General features: G+C 47.8%; 1 protein-coding gene across 22 annotated transcripts; it reads right to left on the bottom strand.

Annotated features, from left to right (window-relative positions):
* Positions 1 to 1,268: 1,268 nt before the first annotated feature.
* Positions 1,269 to 23,480, bottom strand: ZNF384 (zinc finger protein 384). Of its 22 annotated transcripts, none has more exons than XM_049824934.1 (13): positions 23,390 to 23,480; positions 22,745 to 22,793; positions 21,916 to 22,070; positions 21,641 to 21,830; positions 18,838 to 18,904; positions 18,446 to 18,686; positions 17,766 to 18,096; positions 12,813 to 12,890; positions 5,399 to 5,623; positions 4,558 to 4,740; positions 3,648 to 3,726; positions 2,612 to 2,770; positions 1,269 to 2,443 (listed from the first exon to the last, which is right to left on the bottom strand). In XM_049824934.1, the coding sequence occupies exons 4-13, from the start codon at positions 21,691 to 21,693 to the stop codon at positions 2,168 to 2,170; spliced, it is 1,692 nt and encodes a 563-aa protein (XP_049680891.1). In that variant the 5' UTR covers positions 21,694 to 21,830; positions 21,916 to 22,070; positions 22,745 to 22,793; positions 23,390 to 23,480; the 3' UTR covers positions 1,269 to 2,167. The 22 variants fall into 22 exon arrangements, with proteins under 22 accessions (XP_049680891.1, XP_049680886.1, XP_049680888.1 ...); XM_049824929.1 differs by having other exon boundaries at positions 23,328 to 23,405; XM_049824931.1 differs by having other exon boundaries at positions 23,339 to 23,396.
* Between the last annotated feature and the right edge of the window lie 1,613 nt (positions 23,481 to 25,093).

The following is a 25,093-nucleotide window of genomic DNA, read 5'->3' as shown; positions in this document are numbered from 1 at the left end:
CTCAAAATCAAGCCAATGCATTTTTGTCAACACATACTTCAAACACACATTAGTTCTTGGGGCTCAATATAGGATAAATGGGTTGAAATGTCACCTGTGAAATGCAGGAGTCAAATCAGACAGCTTCTTCTAGCCTAACCTATGGATCTACAAAACACTCCAACCGTTTGCAGCCAACCCTCGTGACTATTAACGCGGAGCAAAAGGTTTCTGCCGCAGGCTCCACAGCTGCAGAGCACAGAGGGCTGAGCTCCTCGCTTTCCCTGTGCGAACCGCAAGGCTGCCCAAAGGCAGGGGATGTGCTACCCTCGCGTCCGCCCGCACAGCCGCTCGGGACTCACAGCGGCAAGATGCTCATGCAGTGGTCTGGTGCAGGGGGAAGGAACGCACGTCACAGGGGCAGGGTGCTCGCAGCAGCACCTTCAAGGAGCCTTTTACACCAATTTATTTCTATACAAGGTGGTTAAAAAAAAAAAAAAAAGAAGCCCCTAACGGTTGTTCATACAGAAGTCTGGGATTCTATAGGCTTTGGGTGGGTGATTGATTTTAAATCCCAACAACACATGCTTTTTTCCCTTGCCTTCTCATTCTCTTCCGAGTCAGCCTCCACGATCCAAAGAAACTAACAAGTGACACACAAGACTAGTAGTCATGTGGACCAATTAAAAAAAAAAAAAAAGGGAAGAATTGAAGACGAAGAGAAAGGGAAAAACAAACGAAGATTGAAAATAAAAATTCGCCAGGATAATGCGTTTTATAAACACAGAGATAGAAACAGTTACAGCAAGGACAGAGCGGGCCGGGGTGGGGAATAGATATTTATATATATATATATATATAAATTCAAGGGGCCTTCAGTTTTTGTTGGCTCCCCCTTCTCATTAGATTGGTCTCTCTGTGGGGATCTTCATCCCCTTCTCTCCACTGTCCACCTTTTGGGGATTCTCTCCCATGACCAGGGTCCAGAAGAGGCCACCACTGCCATGTGAGTCCAGCCCGTCTTGGCAAGAGGGAGCCTGGGAGAGCGCTCTGATGGGAGGTGAGCAGGAGAAGCTAGCCTTTCCCTGCCTCCTGCCGGCTCCTTGAAAAGACCGGTCTATTCCTCCTCCTCCTTCCCTTTGGGAAACTGGGGGCAGGACAGGCATGTGAGAGTCAGAACTGCTGTCGTTCCGCCTTTCAGGAAAGGGAGTAGAGAGAAGGGTGATGATTATTTTGGCAGTCTCTTACCCTCCCTCCAGTTGCTTTTTGGTTTGTTGTTGATGCCTGCAGGCTTTTCTGAGGAGGTGGGGGGGGGGGGAAGCAGGAGGGAGAGGAGGAGGAGTACAAGCTGCTAGGACATCATTCACAACGGGCAGGAAGAGCAATGAGCAGGAACCCACATTCCTACGGGGCCTTGGCCATTGTGCTGCTCAGACAGCTGGGAGAGAGAGGCAGCAGCCAGTTCAGACAGACTCCTCTCTATTGCTCTCCACCAGGGGAGGAGAAAGAGTGCAATACTCCACAGCCCTCGGGCAGCGTGGGCACCTGTCCGGCCCAGAGAACATGCCTCACCTCTCCCCCCGCACTGGTCTCACCTTCCACTGGGGAGAAGGTTTCTCCCATCCAGTCCTTGGGGCAGGACGAGCGACCCCTCCTCCCTTGCACAAGCAGGAGGGACAGGAATGGATATTTCTCTCTTAGACACTCAAGGAAATCCTCAAAGAACCCCATCCAGCTGTGAACCCTGCCACATTCTTCTGCGGCCTGCTGAAAACATGTGTCCGAGCCCCTGTAGGTACAAGGACCGTCTCTCCATCCCATCCACCATGCATGTCTCAACACGCACCCCCCCTTCATACGCATCCTACAGTGAGAGAGAAGGCAAAACGGGGGCCTTTCTTTGGGTTTGAAAGGAGGGGCTCTTGCATGAGGAAGTGATCCCAGCACAGGAAAGGGGCTCTTGCACAAGGAAGCATCCTCCTACCAGGCAGGCTGTTGCACAGAAGGAGCACCCCCTTGAGACAGGCTGTTGTTCAAGGGGCTGCCATGAACAGGGTTACACGGCCAGAAGAGGCTGTTGCAGGAGGAGAGGCCGGAGACTGTTGCACGAGGAGGGCCGCTGCACAAGCGGTGCCCCTGGGCGCAGGCTATGCACAAGAGGCTTTCTGCTCCCTGGGTTGAGGTCTCTCTAGGAGCTGGAGAGGTGCTCCACTTGGATGGCGCTGGTGCTGACAGTGAGGCAGATGTCCTTGTGATGCTCTGAAGTCTTGTAAGGAGTCAGGTCAAAGGAGCACTGGGGGGGAGGGTTGGGTTGGTTAGTGTCTCCAGAAGGGCCCCCTGCTGCCCCCCCACCCTGCGGCTGGAAGTGCTGCTGCTGCTGAGAGGCCTGGGCTTGTGCCTGAACCACCTGCTGCTGTGGGTCAGGGATGTTGTGTTTCCGCATGTGCTTCATCAGGTACGTCTCCTGCAACGGGAAGAACGGCGTGAGAGAGGAGGGGACAGCGTTTGCAAAACCCGAAGCCCGACAGGGAGGAACACGACAGCTCAGGGGGCTGCTCCCGTCAGATCTGGAGGAGCTACTCCCTGGGAAGCGTGTCCGCTTCTGCTACCCCCCAGTGCAGCAAACACTCACCGAGGTGTAGGCCCGGCTGCAGATGGAGCAGGTGTAGACCTTGGCGTGTTTCACCGTGTGCGTAGCCAGGTGTACCTCCAAGGAGGCAGCATCCGTGTACGCACGGTGGCAGTTGTGGCACTTGAAAGGTTTGTCTTTGTTGTGCTGCCGTCTGTGGGACTGGGGGGCAGCAGCGGGGTGGAGGAAAAAGAAAGCAAGTGAGTATTACTACTGCAGAAGGCTTTATCTCCGACACCCCCTTCCAGGCAGGCCCCCAGCACCCTTGGCCCCCACCTTCTAAGGGAGGTATGCCTGGCTCCCAGCGTAGGGGACAGAGCTTCTCCCTCCAGCCCACCACATCTTCCCCACAGATGCCCTTTTCTTCCCTCAGGCATACTAGGCATTCCAAGAGCAGAGTCTCCTAACTCTCCGCAGCTCTCACCTTCTCGGTCTCCACCCAACTCTTTCTCAGTCTTTTCCTTTTCTCTCCTCTTCTGCCTCACAGATGCATTTGCTCCCCGCATCTGTCACTGCCCTTCAGGGCAGGATCTGCTTCAACTGCTCGCAGGCATTTACAGCTCTCTGCCATTTGGCAAACCCTACAGTTCCCCTCCTCCAGGATACCACAACAGGGACACACCACGTCCGCTTCCCTAAATCCCTACTCTTATGCCCTCCGTTTCATTGTGAAACAAACAAAAAACTCAATCAGATACACAGAGTAAAATCTGCGTGACATTTAGCAAAAGTCTTGCCCCACGTAAGTTAGAAAACTCTGCAGAAGGGATGGGAGGAACTTTACCAAGGTCTCACCGCTTTCAAGTTTACAATTTTACAGGATGTGACTCTTTATGTGACTTCTTTGGGTCACTAGTGCCACAAAAGGCAGGAATCTCTCCCCCGCCCAGGGCTTCAACAGCTTTTCTGTGTTCCTTCACTCTCCTCCCAGCTGCCCCAATTTCTCCATCTCCTCCACCACAGGCACGTAGCCTCTCCTCCCACTCGACAGCTGCCCGCGCCACCCCCACTGGTGAGCAGGACAAGCCCAGTCCCTTACCTGCAGGTTGGAAAGCTGGGTGAAAGCCTTTTCACACCCAGGGTGAGCGCATTTGTAGGGTCGGTCCCCGGTGTGGATACTGTTGAGGAGGAAGAGCACAAACAGGAGGCAGTGAGCAGGCAGGCAGGGCAGACTGTCAGGGCCTGATGCTGCGATCAAATCTCACAGCCACTCCGGAGAGCGGGGAAGGGGATGATGTTGCCTCCAGATGCTGTTCTATCTGGACAAAGAGAGCTCTGCCCAGCTCCTGTGTCCAGCTAGAAGTTAGAGAACATAGGCAGTCAAGCATGTTTCAGAGAGTGACTAGGACTGGGGAGCAAGAGCTTCTGAATGCCTGGCCGGCTCGGCATGTGGGCCACCTGAAAGTGGGTTGGGAAGGGCTCTGGAGGTCCAGGCTCCCTGCTCCAAGCTCAGGAGTCCCACATGACCAAGAGGAGTCTGTTCTCTTGCTTCCGCAGTACCAAGAAAGCAGCTCCCTTCCTTCTCAGGATAGACACTCCAACGTTTTTCCCTTTACGTTATCAGGCTGAGATCACCTACAGCGTTCATCCGTCCCTGTCCCCCTGCAATGCCAGGAGAAGCTTCCACACACTCAGTGCGACCCCCGTGGTGCCAGGCTGGGATCCCCTACGGCCAATGCCTCTCTCTCTATCGCTCTCTCTCTCTGTGCCCCCCGCGGTGCAAGACCAAGGATCCCCAGGGACAGCACGTGCCCACCTCAGCCCTGACGTGGTCAGTGTCTCCTGCGCAGCCTCCACTCCGTCCACTCTGGTGGGTCACCTCCTTCCGAGGGCGCAGCCGGCCGCGTTCCCCGCCCGCCCCCCCGCATGCTTGGCGCGCGTGCTCCACAGGTGCATGCCGGCAGCGCGGGGGGGCCAGGGCCAGGCCCCCAGCCTCCTCTGGCCCTTACCGTGTGTGCTGCTGCAGGTGGGAGAGCTGGCGGAAGGCCTTCTGGCAGTAGCGGCAGGTGTAGGGCTTGGCCCCCGAGTGGATGCGGAGGTGCTGGGCCAGGTAGGATGTGTTGGCGAAGCTCTTGGAGCAGTGAGGACACTTGTGCGGCTTGACAATCGCCGTGTGGAGCTTGGAGTGGATCCTGCCGAAGAGGAGGAGGAGCAGCAGCAGTTGGACATGACCGCCATCTGGCTAGCGCTGATGGAATGAGGGCACAAAGGGGGTGGGACAGCACCACGCTATCTGCTACACGGAGGAACTCCGGACACGGCCCGAGCTCGCTCGGTCTCGAGCCGTGCTCCCCTTGGATTCAAGAGACCATGGTCTGTCCGCACCGGGGGAGGATCCAGAGAGAGGAACTATAGAGTTTGGACTGAGGGGCATTGGCAAAGCTGTGTGTGGGAAGCCTACGGCTGAAATAGCAGGGGGGGCTGCGAGCCCGGACTGACACGTTTGGCAGAACTACGCTGGGGTGACAGGGAACAGTCCTCCTACGCCCACTCTACTCTCACTCTGGCACAACCAGCCCTACCTGCCGTCAGAAAGCGTCACTCCATTGCAGATGCCTCTTAGGGCGAGCAGCGCTAACCTCCGTGCGCACCCAAGCCCCTTCACAGCAAGTGACAAGTCTCACGTGTTGGATACCACTACTGCCGGTTTGTCGTGTACGAGACCCGACCGGCCTGCGGAAAACAGCAAGGTCTCCCCAGGCAGTCAGTCGCCCGCTGAGGGTGCTCACAGCATGCTGGGACGACGGCAACATGCAGTGCGGAGGGCCCCCAGCCTCCTCTGGCCCTTACCGTGTGTGCTGCTGCAGGTGGGAGAGCTGGCGGAAGGCCTTCTGGCAGTAGCTGCACGTGTAGGGCTTGGCCCCTGAGTGGATGCGAATGTGCTGGGCCAGGTACGAGCTGTTGGCGAAGCTCTTGGAGCAGTGAGGACACTTGTGTGGCTTTGTCTCCGTATGGGACTTGGAGTGGATCTGCATCTCCGACTTGGAGTAGAAGGTCAGCGAACACATCCGGCACCTGGGACCGGGGCGAGGGGAAGAGACAGCGTCACACGGGGGCAAGCCCCAATATGGATCAGCTCTAACTGGATGGGGTCTTCCACACTGAGTGAAGAAGAAGGGACGTTTTTCTTGCTATGTGGTTCTGGGGAGGTTTCACCCGGGACACGGGGCTTGGCTGCAAGTACTCCAGTCCCAGGGGGGCAAGCTTAATCTCAGAACTGGTGGAAGAGACCAAACGACACCTTGCAGCCAGACAGGTAAAGGTCTTGGAAGAATCAAAGAGGTTAATTTGTAAGGCTTACAAGGGAGACAGGGCAGCACTTTGGAAACTTTCCAACAGCAGTCTGAAGGGGACAGGAATAATAATTCCCAGACAAAAACCACTTTGTTCATCTATGATTTATTTCAGTCAAAAAAAGGTTGGAAAACCTGGAAATCCCAGGTTAAGGTTCACCTTCATAGTAAAAGTTGATTCCATGTACTGCAAAGTCTGCAAAAGCAGTTATGACCAAACCCACTTAACTCTGCTCCAGTTTTTGGAGAAGACGTTCGAGTATTTAGAATACAAAATGCTGAGAATAACAACAGTGCTGCTTTCCCAGTGGATCTCACACAGATACTCTAGATATCAGACGTGGTATTTCACTGGTCTAATGGGCTTTCATCATTTCAACCTTACTGATGTGATGCAAAATGTTTTGTCTAGGAGTTCGGATCCATCTGTTCCCATAATGATCAGAAACGTATTTGGTAACACACAGACTCTTTGAACAGGAAGAAGCAGTTGGCATCTATCTGCTATGGATGCTGCTGTTAAAAACTGTTCCTCCATCATGACACCAGGCTGTTAAGAGAAGCTTGCACTGTTTTACAATTCAAGATGGTAAAAGCTTTTGTGGTTGGTAATTTGACAGAGAGATAGAAGCTGCATCCAAGTTACTGGACACTTTTTTCCCCCCCCCCTAAAGGTGTGCCAACCGAGGGGCAGAGTTAAGGTTTCTCTGAACTTAGTTTTTCCATTTGCAGACTTTTCAATTAAACAAGACAAAATTGAACCTGCACTTGGAACTTCCAGGGTCACATTTGAGAGAAAAAATGCCACCCAGAAGTAGTCTGGCTAACATGAATTCAACCTTCGCAGCAGGCTGACTTATGTTTTTGTCTGGGAATTTCCTCAAGTTTTACAACTGTTCACAAAACTGCCCAGTGACAGAAGTCTCTGCAGGTCTTACAAGCCACAGAGTTGATCCTGCTCTTCCCCATATCCATCTCCTCCCAGGAGGATACTTCATTACATCTACTATTGTGACTATTTACATTGGAGCCAGAAGCTTTATGAAATGTGCAGTCTGATTAGCGTATGTAACGTAGGCAATATTTATCCAGCACCTACCTTAACTTCCACAGGCCCTTCCAAGCTACAGCTTGATTTTAAGCCATTTAACTGGAAGCCATGCCTCCCTAGCAAGCACTCTACCACACACCTGCCATAACGTCTTTTCCTCCCCATCATTCATTATCATCTCTAACAGTTGTTCCCACATTTCCTGCCTTCATCTTTCTCTTAATCCACTTTAACTGCAAACCCTAACAGAACATGCAAGCTAAATACATCCTTACATAAATTCCACCACACACACACAACAATCTCTTCTGGAATCAACAAACAGAAGCAATTTGGCTGTTTATCCCTAGGTCTATTAGAGGTACGAGGAGTAAAAAGGAACATCAGAATAATCTTTTTAAAAAAGTAGCTCTTGGTTCAATAAACCCAACTATCTCCAAACACTTGTGCAGCTTGTTCCAGACTTTCTGAAATGTTTAAAGCTAGACTTGAATACAGGATATGCATTTTGCAGTTATCAAGTCATACTTACAGGATGAGGATTGTATCCTTGAAAGCAGCAACACTAGAAAGAACTTTGAAGTGAATACTGAACTGAAAAATGCCTCCGAGTCGCCAAGTCCACCTCCCTGCTAATGCAAGCAATTACGGCATAATCCCATGCATGACTTTTATCAAGCTCCTTCTCACCAGATGCTTATTTCCATTACTCTCAACTGAACTCTGTTACACAACATCAGTCCTCTGATAAGGAACCGTTCAATTGAGAACAAGCTCCCAGTGCGATGCTGTGCTAATATGGCTAGCCAAAACAAAGGGGAATAGCAGGTATCATTTTTGTAAACAGGAATGGTGCAACTATTCTCACAACAGCATGTCTAATTCTGAAGTCCACGTACTCAACAATTATTGAAAAACTCAGGCAAGTTCAGCAAACTTGAAGAATGATGGCATGTGGAAAATTGGCTTCGCAGTAAAGATTCACTGAGCCCAGTCTATCTAGGTTTGGAGAAAAGCTTAAAAGATGGCTTGGTCAATACCCATATAAATCTATGTAGGCAGAAAAATACCAATTACTAGAGGCTTGTTTTATGAGCAAAGAAAGCTACAATGAGAAGCAATAACTGACAGTAGAAGTTAAAAAAATCCAAGCGGAGATAGGATCTTTCCAACCATGAGAATAATGCATCTTTGGAAGCTTGGAGCCTATAGTACAGTCTCAATCACCTGGCCCCTACAATCAATATTTTGAGAATCCAGCTACCTTTCTTAGAGAAATACCTTTCTAAAAGTTTTGCTTTAGTTTAACTACAATGCTGGGCACTAAACTCTTCTGTACTGTACACATGAGTACATATTTTAAACAGCCTATTCTGTTCTGAAAAATTCATGAAACTTTACTATGTCATCAAGTGTAAGTAGTCCCACGCATTAAACCTGTAGTGCCATAAAGCCATCTACTTAATTTTCTGTAACTTCTGTGCATCCTTTCCTTTACTTATTTGCTTTGTCAGGTATTTGCCTTCAGGTCAGAAATGCCCCAAAATAAGTTTAATGAAAAGAAACAGACTCAACATCCTTTTCCATTTTAAAAATAAAATTGTAAAGAAGGTGTTTCAAAACCTCTCTGGCACTTGCATAAAAATGGAAGATAAATCTGACTGTTAGCAAAAACACACAAACACATCCCCACAAAAACCCCCCTAAATTCCTCTTGTCTGAATTTAGCAGCTATAGACATTCCAGTATTGTTTTACAAACAACATTTAAAAAGAAAGTCTTGCAAGGACTCATTTTCCAATCATCTAACTATCATCAGCCCTGAAAGGGCAAGAATGTTATGTAGCATTAACAAATTCATGAGCCTTATGAGTTAAAAAAAGCCCTGGAATACAGCAGGAAGCTGCATTTCAGAGAGTCTTGTATCGTGTGGTATCAAGCATTTTCAAGGGAACAAATGATCCATTTAATTAAGGGCTTCGCATTCTGCCTCAGACAACATCAAATATTAAAGGGGAAGATGCAATCAGCCCTCTAGTGGGCAAATATGGATTAAAAAAAAAAGTTAAATCTATATGGATAATGAGAACATCACATCTGACACTAGCAGTGTTTCAGTATTCTACTTCAGTGAAATTCTCCTGGCTGTGGAGAGGAAAAGTTGGGAGTACTCCTTCCTTGCTAAGCAAGAACAAAACACTATAAGAAAGAATTGATTATTTTTTTTCCCCTCTGTTTAATATCCATTTTTAATCTTTTCTTCCCACTGTGCTTCTAAACCACCACTACTTTGACTGTATTCTTTCTGAGAGCAAGTAACAGCAATGACTGCAGCGTTCCCATTGACAAAGTGTGACACAACGTCCCCTACAGCTGCTTGTTATGGCTCTGCAAATTTAGACAGCCTAGAAGAACATAGTCTTAATAACACAGAGGTTCATATAAATAGTTAATTTAGTACCCAGCCATATGCCAGAGATCAAAAGTAACCCCTTCCAATGTTTATAATCCTTTTTTTTTTTATAGGGAATCTGCAGGGAAATAAAGTGAGACATTCAGAGAATATTCCTGTTAGACAGAAACACCCTCAAAAATAATGAAATGCCAGTAAAAGGTGGATGTACAATTCTAATTCTGCTCCCATATGAAAGTCATCATGATGAGTCATAAACAAAATTATGCTTATAGCAACTAGACTACAACTCTGTGGCACAGAGTGCCATATTTTTTTTCCACTTTTCATGGAATGTTCCACCTCATTCATCAGATGCTGTTATGAGATAAAATACCATCTGAAATACCAGCTCATAGTAAAATTTGCCTAACATGGATTAACAGCATTTTTCAATCTAGTGCTTAATTAATCAGTATCACAGTTGTGAAAACTATGTAAGCTTTTACATGGCTTTGAGAATTCAAATTCCTAGTATCTACTGAGATTAGTCTTAGAAGTTAATTGAGCCTTTGCTCCTTCTGTTATGCTACAAATACAAGTCAGATCACAAGCTTAAAAAAAAAAATCACATCGGGAAGGTCTGAAGATAAACTAGATGGTAAGAGTAAGTTTAGGCTGTCAGAGTCAGCAGTTCATTTAGCAAGGAAAGAAACATACTTACTGCCTTTGCAATGCAGAGTTAATGAAGTAATGCAAGCATAGCATAATAATGGATGCACAGTTCATGATAAATACTAATTTAACCCTTGCATTCCCCAATTTTTTTAAAGCTGAAGTTAAACATTTTCTTATTAATATTTTGTAAGAGGCAGGGGAAAGGAGACAGAACTAACGCCCAAGATACACAGCTAAAAAACTCGTGTAAGACCTAAATAAAGCCAGTGAGTATGAAGATGCCAAATGACAGCATATGAATTGTACTTCTGCTTCCACACTTCTACACCCAGCATCAACTCCTATTCAGAAGTTAATATTACGCTTCCATTTACCAATTTACACTACTGGCACATATACTATCAAATCTATCAGCTATACCCAGAGATCTTAGTCAACTTATTTCCACAGTCCTTCAGTCACTTGGTGGCTTGATAAGGGTACAGAAAAGCGTACTCTCCTGGCAAGGCAGCAAGTGTTTTTAAATGCTTTCAGCATATAGCACTTTTCCAGTTCTCAGATTTGAGGGCATTCCTGCATTTTGTCCATTTTTCCAAATGATCTTAAAATTCCAGACCCAGAATTTTGTGGTGTTTCAGCATGCTTCACAGGCTGCCTGTCTTCTTTTAATGACTCCAGCATTTATGCTTTCAACAGTTGCATTTACCCTCTTCTGTCACAGCCTCGCACTGGGAGCTCACATGATGTCACTTAATTCCTAAAAGTCTTTCAGAGTCATTGCTTTCCAGGATACTGTTTCCCCATGTTCCTTACCTTTAGACCAAAGACATTCAATAGCATCCAACAGGACACTTCTGTCTGATACTGTTTTCCACTGTGTCCAAACAGCTAGGACTCAATCCCTGACTGCTGCAGAAGTCACACAGTATTACCCAAAAGGCTAAGCCTTCCACTGGACTGTATTAAAACACATTTTGCTTGAATAGTTCCAGTTTAACAACCACATAAAGCTTCCCTGGTTTTGGGGTTTTTTTTTTTGCTATCCACCAGCATTGCTTCTATCTGTAAATTATCAGCTACGACTTTCTGTTGACCTCTAAATCATTGAACAACATCAGGCCTAAGACCTTGTCTACCAATTTGTGAAATTAGTCGCCATTAGCATAAAAGACCAGCAAAACAATAAAACACAATAATGTGTTTCCTAGTATAGTGATAACATGCAAAAGCTAAAATTAAAAGAATACGAAAGGCCCATGAGAAAGCACTAGCAAATTTGGAAAAGCCAGAATTAAGGTCATCCATGTCACCATAATTTGGCTCCGCAATGCAGGTGCGTTCTGATACAGCCTTATTGACTGTTTCCACAGAACTGCATCCTTATTATGTTGCACAGACAGATACTTAACAAGCAAGTGTTCAGGTTTTTTCATCACCGCTCTGTGTACAGCCTCAAGCCTCATCGACCACATGCAATTCCAACCTCATGAAGCAGAATCACTCATCTGTTGTGCCCACCACAGAAGTATCAGTGCTCCATAAGCACTCATCTATCCCCACAATGTCCCTGATTTATTTTTTCTAAGGGAAGGGAGTGACAAAAGACAGGAGTGAAACACAGCAAGACAGACATACCCACTAATTCCGAGTGGCCAAACTGATACCTGTGACCACTTTTTTCCTTTAAAGGAAAGTTATTATTACATACATTCAAATCACAGCTCCTATAGACTTCTATGTTACAGCTACGAGATGCAACGCTTCTGCAAAGCAAAACAGGGTCTGACGTGTAACAGAGGACTATTCAATGATAACTGAGAAGAGATTACGGTTTTGGGAACACCAAATGTTAATTATTTCAGGATAACTGTCTGTGGTCATTTTTAGCCTGTGGCAAATGCAAATCCACTGAAGACTAGACCTAACTCATATTTGCACAGGCTTCAAGGCAAGATTATATGCAGGCCTGAACTACACAGCTGTAGGACACCATAACAAATCTGTGGCAGAGGCAAGCATAATCTACAGTTCTTCAGACTAGCAGTCAAATTCTTCCCCAAATCATCCTTCTCAATTCTGCAACCCCACTTTTTTTTTTTTTTTTTTTTAAATAAAACACTCCTTTCAGGTTCTCTGAGTAAACATGCAGGACTCTGACAGGCCATCATGTACACAATAACTACAATCACATAATCAAGGATGGTATCAAAGTGCATTGACTCAATCAGGCCAAATTAAGGTGTGATCAGATAAGATGTGCGACAGAATAGTTTTGAAGTTCTCTCTCCCCAGTTGAAACTGTAACTGCCCCCCCATTCCCTTGCACACACTCAATCCACTGACATGCAAGTAACGTGCTAAAATTAAAACTCATGACTGCAGAACCTTTACTGTTAATGCCTTCTGCTTGGCACTGTGATGAACTGAGAGCACACACGTGCACACACACAGTTACATCTCAGCAGAAGGGAGAGAACTTACCATAACCTACGTTTTTACCTTATTATATCCTAAGGCATGTGGTCAGTCTTAATTCTGACATTTTCTAACCTCCCAGCACAGCATTCATATACAAAGCAAAGCTTATGTGTACAAACTCTGTGTATATATATGGATGTGCATGTGCACCTGTCCTCCTTAAGAGTTTTGAGATCATAAGCCAATTTCAACCAAATCTGGAGAAGGGGTAAGGATCTTAATGTCACCAGAAGTTTCATAAAAATATGCAACTGGGGAAAGAAGAGAGACCCTCTTGGAGCCCCCTGCTGAGGGAAAGGCTAGTAAGCTCACCCTTGATTAGACATCAGAGAATCCACACAGGAGAGAGCCGCTGGAAACCAGGCTTCATTAGTTCCGCTGCTCACGGAACTACTTGTTAAAAAAAGCAAACAGAAATTCCAACATGTGGCATCATACTGACACCCACGTTGGTCATCAGCAATCTTAAGATCCACTGAACAGACCTCTGCCACTGCAGCTAGGATGATAAATGATAGCAACGGTAGCTTGTCACCTTTTTCTAGCCTTAACAGGGGGATGAGGTTCTTTGCCAGAGGACGTCACATTCTTGTGCTGACATGAGACACACGGCAAAATTTAGAAATATTGGGTTTAATATTTCTAGGCTTTGGAGGGAATGTGGTCAAACTTTCTGCCTGACGCTTCAAACTTAATTCCTGCTTTGCCCTTAGCCTTCTAGCCTGTTGCAATCCCCTCTCTCCTGCACCAAGACCCAGGCCCAAGCTCTTTACCCACATGCCCCAGCCTCTTTATCCTCTGCTGCAGTGACTCTTCCCTACTTCATTCCCTCAATTACCTAACATTTGTCTCATCTCCCCCCCACTTCTCTTTTTCTGTCAACATCCCATGCTCTTGTCCCCATCTGTTCTGCTAATTCTAGGTATCTCCTCATTTTCTAGCCCCTAGAAGATCTGGTGCTTTCTTCCTCCCTTCAGCCTTGGCCCTTCAAAGCTTATCTCTGTGCCATTCCCCCCCTTGCAAACAGGCTCCCCATCACATCCCCTGCTGCATTCCCTAGTTTGTAGGCTCTTGACTTTTCTCTCTCCTCCTTTCCGATTCCCATCTCTGCCCTACCAAATTTTCGGACTTCCTGGCCACAATCAGCTCCATGGGCCCTGCCCATATCTCATTCTCGTCCCTATTACATTTGAACCAAGCAGTGTCTTCTCACACGTTGCCTTTGTGCCCATCAGAGGGGGGAGGTTACTGTCAACACCAGGCACAAAAGACTCCCTTCTGAGGCAGAAGGAGGAACAGCTGTGACTGAAGGAAAAGCATGCTTGGCCCTTCAGCACTGGTCTAGAAGATGCTTATTGCTGCAGAGAGAGTACACATGTAGTCCAGCTCATATAGAAAGTGAGAGAGGTTAGAATGTATTTATCTCTTCTGTGGCGACAGACAGTCTGGTCAGTGCCTGGAGTCATGCAAGCCTCAGGAAACATCAAAGAGGATATAATCTTCACATATTTCAACTACCAAACTATAAAGCATCTCAGAGCATGCTTAACAGATTTTTTTCCAAGCTTACAAGTTGGCCAAATTTGACCATATTTTCACAGATATACATGGCTTACAAAAGCCATAGCCACCAGATTTCAAATCTAGTCAGAACCACGGGAAGTTCAAACAGCAATGCTAAATCCAGTACAGGGCAGAAAAAAAAGGCTTAAAATGAGATATGCCCACCTGCTGTATTCAAACCACTGGCACCCCTTGTGTACCTAATTTCCTCACTGAAGGGGGCCTTCATCCAGCTTCTTCACCTCCTACAGCTCAACTCTGCTTCTTGCTAAGCCTTCTAAGGCTTCTGTATACTTTAGCACCCTGGACTCATCTCAGAAGCTTCCCATTCCTCAGCTACTTACTGTCTCCCAAAGCCCTGCTGTTCCCAGAACCTAGTGAAAGCAGGGAAACTCAGAACTAGCGCTGGGGAACACAGAGCTTGTTGGTTACAGTGCGATGGCAAGGCCCTTCTCAAGCCTACAACCTTTCTGTTGGCATCCTAGGTTCCAAAGCACAGTTTGCAAAACCATTCCAGACTATAAACTGGTACATGCCCCAGCCTTTACAAACATAATACTAGAACCAAGCAATGCCTATAGAGAAGTCTCTTCCTCTTGCAAAGAAGAAACTATTTAGAGGACTGTTTGTCAGAGAGATAGCACTCATGACCTGGCCCAGAGAGGCTGAACCACTTCATCAGCCTTGTCCACTGATCACATCACACCAGACTTCTAAAAGTGCACAGGTACAGGCACCAAAACAGTCCTAAGAAACAATACTAATGTCTCCAGGATCCATGCTCACTCTCTCTTCCTCAGCACCTTTTAAAATACTGAGAAGCACCACGTGCTTCACACTGCCAGCATTGAGAACAAGACTCTTGATGCCGATCTCTTTTTCCTCAGAAAAAGTAAATTCTACAAAGATGTCAGTAAAGATTAACAAAGAGCTGACAATGAATCCAGACAAGACCGAAGTGACATTACTCATGAAGGAAAATGCTTCACAGGACTGGGTTAGATGCTGTCCCCTGCAGGTGCAAGCATTCTTGTTATAGCAAAAAGCAAAGCACCAAGGACTCTGCCAGACTAATTCTAAGACTAGATTTCCAAGATCTGCAAGCAACAACATCCTTGGCAAAAGCCTTGCACCTCTTCTTACAAGGAAAAACCTAATCACAAAGATTCTTGCACCGCTTTCACAGCGGACTACTAATTCACTTTTAGAGATGATACAGCAGCAGAACAGCTGCCATTTGCTGGAGCACGAATCTCTACATTCGGTAGCGAATGGGACGAGCTGCAATACACGTATCACCTTTGTGCTCCAACTCCTTCCAAGTCTGCCTTGCTGTGCTATCTGTTCAAGGCCTTACTCTGTCTTCACCAACAAACTAGGAGTCAGGAATTATGAAAATTAGCCACCTGCCCAGGCACTCAGGACAAGAGAGCTCACAGACCTCAAAAAGAAACTTAAAACCAAAAAATAATTTGACAAAATAATCCCAGGCTTTAGGAATTGGGTATTAAAAAAAAAAGTCATGTTGATCGATATAGTACAACTCCTTCCAGGCATCTGACTAGATCATCCTCAGTGTATCATCGGAAGAATCAGTGAAATCATACAAACTAGACATATGAATACCACAAGCAACTCCTCCTCCAGCCTGAGAAGGGAGCAGATGAACCTCACCCAGTTTTAATTTAGCTGGGATGTATCTGCATACTGTAGTAACGGGAACTACCCAAATCATCCTCTAGAATACAGAAGAAATCCAGGAGTCCTCAAAGTTTTAACTTGCAGGTCTATTTATATGCATATTATGGAGAAACAATTTTACTGTATTTCACAAAGGTTTTCTCTCCCACAGCTCTGAGAAAAGATAGCATTTTCCTTTATTTTTTCAACAATCATTTTTAGTTCCAAACTTGCACATTGAAAGCATCCGCCAAAGAGGAGATCCCAAGGAGGGCAGAAGTACTCCTTGGTGGTCTTTAATAAATCTCAATTTAGCTATCTTGCACCTTAGCACTGCTCAGAGGAAGGCCTGCTTGGGATGGGGGCTGGAGGAGAAGGCAGAGGTACCACACTCGGACAAAACATGAAGACAGGAAATCTTCCTGATTACATGTTCCTACATATAAACTCATTTGGTTTTTCCCTGCAAAGTCTTTTTCATGAGCTGTTACACAGACTATGCGCGTTCATAAAGTTTCTGCTGAGTCACTCCACCTGGTCTTGGGCATTTTTTTCCAAACTTACAAGTAAACAAGGAGCTATAATTAAAGCCTTGGTTCAGCTTTAATTCTAGCGTTCACTGCCAATTGTGTCCCCTGTAAATACATATTTAACAACCTAATTAGCAACCCAGACTGTAAGCAGCTTGAGTAGTGTGGAATTGTGGCTAAGGCCCAAAATAAATGGTGGGATTACAAATAGCAAGCTACCTAACACTCCCACCCCTCTTCACCATACGCTGATTATTTTCAAAGTGGAAGAACTGGGACATTGGGTAAGAGAATAAAAAGGCTGATCCAAGCTCTGGTTTTGTACCCATTTAGCTCTATTGATTTAAAAATGTAAACATTTAAAAATGCTATAGTTAATAACGAAACAGTGCCTGGGGTGGGTGCACCAATTCTGTACAGATGCCTTCATATTGTTATGACTTAATTCCAGAAACATAACTAAATCTGTAAAAAAAAAAAAAGTCTAGGACGGTAAAAGGGGAACTGTTTGAGACAGGATGATGTACACATAGTAGGGAAGTGAGAAGAGCTAGGGACCATCTTCTGTTTCCATCTGGCTACTACTTTGCCTCTTATTGATCTTAATCATCCCCGAGACACACCTACCACTAGGTCACCCATACGTGCTCCTGCTTCCCAACTAAGACAGACCATCACATTTTCTCCCTAGCACTTGCCTGCTCTGTCCAGTTCCCACCTTCTCTAAAACACCCATGCTCCTTATCCTCTGGTTTAAGTATGCCCTCCTAGTTAATCCCTCCCTTTTGCATCACTCACTTGTAAACTCAGGCCACATCCCTCCAAGCTCAGAAACCCAACCTCAGGGCTCAGAACTCTCTCCCCTCTTATCTGATATCCTTAGGGCTCAGAAACACCCTTACACCTAATTCAGAAATACACCACTTTTTTTTTCCTGTTTTGTTGGGAATGCTGAATAGGAAGAGATCACAAGGGGCAATGCGCACAGGAGCGGACACTATCACCACAGTTCACTTCCTGCTCTGTGTGCCTCCAGTTTGTAGTCTTTACACTGGACAGACTGGAGTCCTAATTCCAAGCACCCAGGTACACTAGGGCTCTCGGCTACATCAGAAGTGCTCTAGCTGTACCAGGTAGTACTGCATTCTGCAGTACACCAGCCATACTACCCGGCTGTGGCATCAAGGACACGGTTTAGCCTCCGTAACATCCTGGTCATTAGCTAACCTAGTAAGATTAACATTTGTATATTCAGGAAATCAAGGCTGTCCACTAAGAAGGAAATCCTTAGTTTTGGGTCAACCCACCAGCTTGCAAACACTCCTGATTAGAGAGCAAACTCAACTCTTTCTGCAGCTGAAAGATTCACTACTCAGGGACTCTACAGGGAAAAGGCAGAGATCTCTTCTTCCCCCTGTAACCCTCTGAAGGGTTAAATATACCCCCATCCCCATGCAATGTTTAACAGTCAAGGTTTAACCCCGCTCCCCACCTGTATGTCTTGCCATCCTTGTGCTGGTCCTCATCATCCTCGTTTGACAGCACAAAGGGGTCGCTCATCTCTGGCAGCCCCGACTCCTGCAATCGTTTCTTCTTCCGGCCCCGGGGTGGTTTGGGGGCAACTCCCCCACCCCCGCCACCCCCACCACCTTCGGAGAGGGTGGTTGTCCCTTTCTTGGACAGGTCAGGAACCACCTGGAGGGCTGCCTGGGAGCCAGGGGGTAGCGCAGAGACAATCATGGGAGCTGAGATGGGAAAGGTTTGGGCAGAGGCGGCTGTGGTCACCAAGGAACCTGAAGGGGAAGTTATCACCAGACCAGGACCTGCAAACAAAGAAAGATGGAGGAAGTCAGTTATTACATCTCTAATTATGTCCAACCTCCTTATCCCACAGAAGCAAGCTTTATACACCTACTTTTGACTACAACGCAAACAGAAGAGTAGTTTACCCTCCCCAACACACTCCCAGTCTCCGCTGCTGGAAGTCAGACTTCCATAAAGAGCGTGGATGTATAGGGTGCCTAGAGATTCACAATGAAACCATGCCAAGGCAGTCCACGCCACCAGTAAGGCTAGGAATAATCTACAGCCCGAAAAGGATTCCCCAGAACCCCCTGTCCCCCCTTCCCAGAGCCTCCTTCATATGTTGCCAAAGCCCTTGGAGTCCCCTACCTGCTGTCATGAGCCCAGCAGACTGCACCGGTACCACGGTGATGTTCTGAGTCACAGGGGCTTGGCTGTGTGGTGTCAGCTGCTCCGGCTTGGTGTCCGAGTCCATGGAGATACCAGTGGGTAGGGCCACAGAGGTGGGTACTGTCAGCAAGGCAGGGTAATGGGGGGGAGCCAGGCTGCAGCCCTTCTCTGCGGGCAATAGCTGCTCCTTCATCTTGTTAATAAACATGGTGTTCTCAATCTAAACGGGTGGGAAGAACAGCTTTAGAATACTCTGGCACAGCTGCTCCCAGCAGTTGGCTGAGCAAGAAATGCAACAGAAACACCAATCATGCATCAACTTCTAACAGGAAGCAAGACCAGCATAATAAGTTAGAAGACAAAGATCTTACCTGTCCCGAGACGGTGGGCACTGCTGGCCAGAAGTACGGGGAGGAGTTGAAATGAGATTCTTCCATCCTAGCTGGGCACAGGGGGGAAGAGGAAGGGGGAAGGGAAGAGGAATGGAGGAGAAGGAAGACAGACAGACAGACAGACACACACACAAAAAGAACATTAAACCCAAAGAGACTCCAACATGGAACTGACTCAGTCTAGTGCTGTGACAGTTCCTTAATCTCCCCTGCCTTACTTGAGCAACTTCTCCCCACTTTTGAGCTATCTGCCCAAATCCAAAAATTATTTCCAGGGGAAAAAGGTGCCTGCTATTCCCCCAGGCTTGGGTCCATCTCAAACGCCTCTTGCCCAAGAGTCCTCCATGCAAAAAAAAAAAAAAAAAAAAAAAAAAAAAAAAAGACTGACTACGAACCCAGAACACCTCCAGCATTCCCCAATTATCATCCACCCAAGTACATGGCATAAATGATGAAGTCTGTGCATCTGCAACCAGGCAAATACAGCTGAAAACCATTTTTCACTGTCACAGACAGTCTGATCCCACAAGCAGTGAAAATTTTGAACCTTGCCTGTCCCTCCACCCCAGCTCAACGCTAAGGACCCAGATGCAGCAAGGGGACATTAGCATTATGTTACACAGGAAGAAAGACAGGCAGAGAGAGGGAAACAGACTTGCCCAAGATAACAGACAGCCACAGCAGACCAAGAAGTCAAACTTAGGGCTCCTAACTTCCTGCTGCCCACCGCTCTGACCACCCCAGCCCTGCTCTCGAAAGAAACCCGGAAATATCATTCAATATTCCTGACAGACAAGATCCTCTGCTCTCACCCAATGAGACTAGGCAGTGGGAAAATAACCCGACTACCCTCCTCCTGAGACACCCTATTTCCAAGTGAGATCATGTCATGGTTCTCTATTGCCCATTTCATTCCCTTCCTTGGGACAAGATTCTGTAGGACTCTGTCCCCAGTCAAGCACCCACTGCTCCACCTCGACTCTCCATGCAGTCAGAGGACCAGTCGGACACTAAAAGATAGCCCTCTGAAGACAGGGGCGTAATCTCTTTAGGAACGCCTGGCTGAAGAAGCCCTTTCCATTCTAAGCCTTACATTCCTCTGTGTAGTAACATTAGCGGACAAAGCTTGTTACGCTCGTGAAAACGCTATTAAAACCCTAAAGAAACTAACAAAAAGAGTATTTCCTGAAGCAGAAGATGCACCTATTCCTGAACAAATATGGCAAAACTGGTAGGTAACATACGTGTGATAAAAACCATGCTCAGCGAACATCTGGCAGAGCAAGCTGCTTAGAGAAAGCAAGCACTGTGGGTTTCTCATGCAGCTACCTGCAAATTGTCCCACTCCTATTTCTGTTATGATATGGCAGTAGTCTAATTAATGAGTAAATATTGTTTCTGAAGGGCCTATCTCAATCATCAGATAAACTGAGGAGCATGCCCCGAGTAGCATGAAACACTTACTTTCCAGAAGTATATTAGGGCAGAATAAATACATGTGGAATTGCTGCGTGTGAGCCAAAATGCAAAGATAATTTTCCTCTATGTAGAGAAGCAGTATGTAAATGAACCAAATTACCTGATAATTTTGTTTTTATGAATTGCTCAGGCAACAGCAAAGCCAAGTATTCCTGCCTCGCTCGCTCACTACAAATCAACCAATAAACACACTTAAGGATGAATTATTTACCTTGCGTCAGTGGCATGCAGTCAGACGGCTAGCTGCCTGACTGAATTACGCTGGGTTTACACTGCTGTGATTCAATCAGAATCTGATGGGGCAAGACTCGTACCTTCCTTCCTCTGCTTTCTTTTCTGAGCCAAATTAATAATTAAGTACACTGCCCACAGCAAGGCCCTATGTATGTAACGCTTAATTACGTGACTTTTTTTTTTCTTCCACAGGATGGGCACGCACGAAGAGATAACGCATTCTTGGCAACTGAGCCCCACCTGAATCAAGAGGGGTTTTTTGTCTGGAATGTCAAGTTTGGGTTTGGGGTTTTTGGGGGTTTTGTTTGTTTGTTTTTAAAATACGTCAGCCCTTATTTGCTTAGCTTCCACATCAAAAACATCAAAGTGAACCTGATTCTGTAAAAACATAAAGTCTCATAAAATAATCAGATGCATTTTCCAAATAAACTTCGTAATCGTCCAAGACTCCCTTGGATTCTCAACTGCAAACTTCAGGAGTTAAACAGAAAGATGCCAATTTAAACAAAGATCTCACAACAGCTTGCTTATTTAAAGAGTACAAGGAATGAAAGGCAACTCCATTTCCAGATTCTAAAGTCCAGATTAGCACAGGCCAGGGCACTCAGTGGCTGCCTGTCTCCATCTAGTCCCCTACCAGAACTTCACAGAGCACCTAACTTTTGTTTGCTCGGTTTACAAAGCGTGCAAGTCAAAATAAAGCTTATTGATTCTCAAAAGATGGCTACACTGTTATCGTTACACTCTTTTAGAATCCACCTCCCCATTCAGAAATCTTCATGCTTGAGCTGCTATCAGACCTCAAAACTTTTGGCTTGAAAGGCTGAAGTGTGATGAAGTTATAAGAATGTGGAGGAAAAGGAGAAACGGTGTAAGAGTTGAAGCTTTCATGCAATCTCACTAGCAAGCCAGTCTTCCAAAGGGAGAAAACAAAGGTAAGATTCCTCCACCAAACTACTGCCCTAATACCCCCAAGCTGTCCCTCCCCTACCCCGCTTTTAGGCTAAAGAGTATTTGGAAAACATGCACCCCTATTCGCAGCCCCCACTTTAAAGCTGCTCACACTTACTTTACCAGAACTCTGCACGTAACCCTTCCAATTGCTCTATAACTACCAGACATGGGCTGGAGCTTCAACCCTGTACCACAGCACGTTCCCACTGCAGTGCCTTCATCATCCCAGCTTCCACAAACAGGCCAGAGATGGGACCTTCTTCCTATTCACCAGTCTAGTATCAGACAGATGTCAACGTACCCTCCTGATATAAACCAAAAACACCTTCTATGTACAGACCACAAATGTACATACACCAAATAAACAACCGAGTGAACCACAGAACTCACAAGGGACAAGGAATCTGGAGTTTAAGATCTCAGAGTACTTCACAGAATCACATACTTAACGTGCTGGACTTAAACTTCTTTGCAGGTCATCACTTTAATCATAAACAGACAGATAAAAGCACGTGCAAGTACACGGTGAGGTAGAGGCTGTGTTTCTGGAAGGCACAATCAAGGTTGGATAGGCAAGTGTTTAGAGGTTGGCTTTTAATATGGTTTTCTTTATTCTCCAGATACCTAGCTTTTTTTTTCTATTCGGTGTAGAGTTTTCAGTTGACAAAAGGCCCTGAGCATGACACTCGGGAATGATTTACAACGCCATTTCATGTCTGCCCAAGATCTTTGTTCAATAACAAGGAGCTTTTAGGCTTAATTGCTGCAAAATACTAAGGATGCCGAAGGCCACGCAGGCTGTTAGCTCGAATGCAAAAATGCTTCCACGAAGCTCGTAAGCACCAAAAAGCTCAAAGCGCCGCTACATCTTTAGAACGAGCACATCTGGATGTGCGTCAGGAACACCCCAAACATGCCGGACAAAGTCCCGAACCCCAATCCTGCGCACCAGCGCCAGAACAACTTTGGTGCTGCTCCCCAAACGTGTGCATACCCTCCGCCCCAACCGACCGAGCCCCGGTCGGGACAGATGCCTGGCAGGGGATGTAGGGGCAGCCGATCCCACTCCGTGGAGCTCAAGTGACTTCAAACCCCCCAATGCCAGGACTGGCAGCCCACCCCGTTCCCCCCACCCCTCCCAACCAGTGTGGCCGGTGGTGGAACCCCCCCCTCCCGGGGGGGTGAGGGGGTCACTCACGCAGCTCCGGGAGCTCCTTACCCCTCTCACTCTCCCTCCTCTTGCATTTCTCCTCCTTCCAAGGCCGTCTCTGCAAACAAACCGCCAGGGTTACGGGACCACCCGGGGGGGCCCTGTATGACAGCGGACGGTGTAACGCGGGACCCCCGGACCCCCCGGCCACGTCCAGCCCCCGGAGGAGCGGCCATGGGCGGGGGAAGGAGCTCCCCGCGGGGACCGGCCGCGATGGGAGAGGGGGCCCGGACCCACCTCCCCCCGCGGGGCCCCGCGCACACACGGCGGCGGCGGTGGCGGCCGAGGACGGGGCGCGCCGCCCGGTCGCCCCCCGCCCCTTCCTCCTCCTCCTCCTCCTCTCCCCGCGGCGGCGGCGAAGCGGGGCCGGCCCCGGAGCGCGGCTCTCCCGCTGCGGAACCCCCGGGAGCGTCCGACAGCCGACAGCGGGACGGAGGAGCGGGCGGGCGGGAGGGCGAGCAGACAGAGCAGACAGACAGACAGACAGACAGAACCTCCTCCGTTTCCGCTTCCGGATCGCTCCCGACCCGGAAGTACCGCTCTCCCCTCGTCTCCCCCCCCCGCCCCCACACCCGCCACCCGGTAAATTTACGGGGCACCAACCCCCAGCGGCGACCCCGACCCCGACTCCAGCGGCGGCAGCGGCCTCCTCACCGGAAAGAGGAGCGGCGAGTCGCTTCCGGATCAAGGGGCGGAGCGCCAATCAAGCTCTTCCGGGGCACCGACCGGAGCGGAACGGCGTCATCGGCGGCTTCTCTTTAAAAAAAAAAAAAAAAAAAAAAAAATTAAAAAAAAAATTAAAAAAAAAAAAAGAAGAGGCGGAGCGGCGGCGGCCCGCGGCACGTTTTCCCTCAGCGGCGTCACCGCGGGCGGCCGGGACGGAAGCGGGAAGAAGGCGGGAACCGGGCGGCGGGCGGGCGCTTACCGGAAGTGCGGGGTGCCGGCGCGCGGGGAAACCCGGGCTGGCGGAAGTAGCGGGGGGGGGGGCGGCGGGCGGGCGGGCGGGCACAGTTTCCCCCCTCCCCCCCCCCTCCAGCCCGCCCGCCCGCCGGCCCAAGCGGCTTCCCGGCGTAACGTGCGGGAGGGGGGGAAAACAGCCTCCTTGATGAATATTCATGAGGCCTCATGAATAATAACGCACCCTCCCTCCCCCCCCCCCCCGTGCGAGGCCGTGGTTTATTCCTAGAGTCAGGCGTGAGGGTGTGCCCGCGGCCTGCTCCTCCCTCAGGCAGCGCCCGCCTTCGCCTCCCACCGGTTACTTCAGCGTGGGGTCCCGGCCGGACCCACGGCGGCTGGCAGCGCGGGAGCCGGTCCAAGAAACTCTCTGAAGACTCGTTTTGGGAGTTTTAGAAAGCGGGGCTTCTTTATTGCAGCGCTGGGCGCACGGGGGATAGTTCCGCCTAGCGTGCACGCCACAGCTTTAGCACTAACAGGTTATATAGAATAACTAATTGCACGTTAATCAGATTGGTATACATAAAAATGATTGCAACCGATTATCTTAGTACTGCCTACATCCGATCACGTGCCGTGAAGGATCCCTTTGAGTCGAAGGGCTGCTTTTGCGACCACCAACCCCTTCAGAGTTCTCGTTGGCTGCCCTTGAAATCTTTATTCCTGTCCTTGTTCTTTGATCTTGAAGCTTAACACAGCTTCAATCCCGTGTGGACAGTTTCAGCATTGTTCTCATCTAGCGTACAGGAACATCTAGTCATAAGAGCAAAGAACTGCAAAACTTAGGAGTACCTACTTCTGCTAGTTATAATTGCTTGGCTATACTTTGGTCTAGTGTTTCAATCATAGTGTTAGTATAAGATTTCCAATAATTATTTACCAAATCTCACTTTTACAATCACCTAGCAGCAAACCAGTTTCCACAGCAGATACAAAATATTAAAACCATCCAAATATTTAGACATACCATACAGAATGTATGGAAATATGCTATCAGAAGGAGTTCGCTGCGTCAGGTCGGGCAGCCGTGCCGGGCCAGCGAGATGATGGGGCGGCCTAGGGTTGACCGAAACATTTTCTGCCACCGCCTCAGGCAGTCCCTGCCTGCCCCTTTGCATGTGCTGGGTTCTGGTGCTTTGCTGGCCAAATGCTAAATGCATTTTTGTCATGCTAACCCAACAGGAAGGGCTTCTGTCGAGGTGGTTTTCTGCCAGGTCGGCAAACTGGACCATTTTGGTCGGCTAAGTGCTGTAGGGAACAGGAGAGCAAGGCCAGGCGTGGAGGGGAGCGGGGTAACCCTCTCTCCGCAGTTGCAAGCCACTGGCTCAATATAACCACACCCAAATACTGATTTATTTATTTATTTATTTATTTTATTTCATTTGTAACCGTTCACAGCTTGAC

Source organism: Accipiter gentilis, chromosome 21 (genome assembly GCF_929443795.1).
Source record: "Accipiter gentilis chromosome 21, bAccGen1.1, whole genome shotgun sequence".
NCBI classification, from domain to species: domain Eukaryota; kingdom Metazoa; phylum Chordata; class Aves; order Accipitriformes; family Accipitridae; genus Astur; species Astur gentilis.
The sequence above is the reverse complement of the archived record's forward strand: the minus strand, read 5'-3'. Positions and strand labels throughout refer to the sequence as shown.

Excerpts from the sequence above, each read along its gene's own strand:
- ZNF384 (XM_049824934.1), bottom strand. The coding sequence starts at position 21,693 with ATGTCTGGTAGTTATAGAGCAATTGGAAGGGTTACGTGCAGAGTTCTG. Across the intron at positions 18,905-21,640 it reads ACGTGCAGAGTTCTGGTAAA|GATGGAAGAATCTCATTTCA; the intron begins GTAAGTGTGAGC and ends GTGCCCAGCTAG. Across the intron at positions 2,771-3,647 it reads CCCAGCTTTCCAACCTGCAG|TCCCACAGACGGCAGCACAA; the intron begins GTAAGGGACTGG and ends GCTGCCCCCCAG.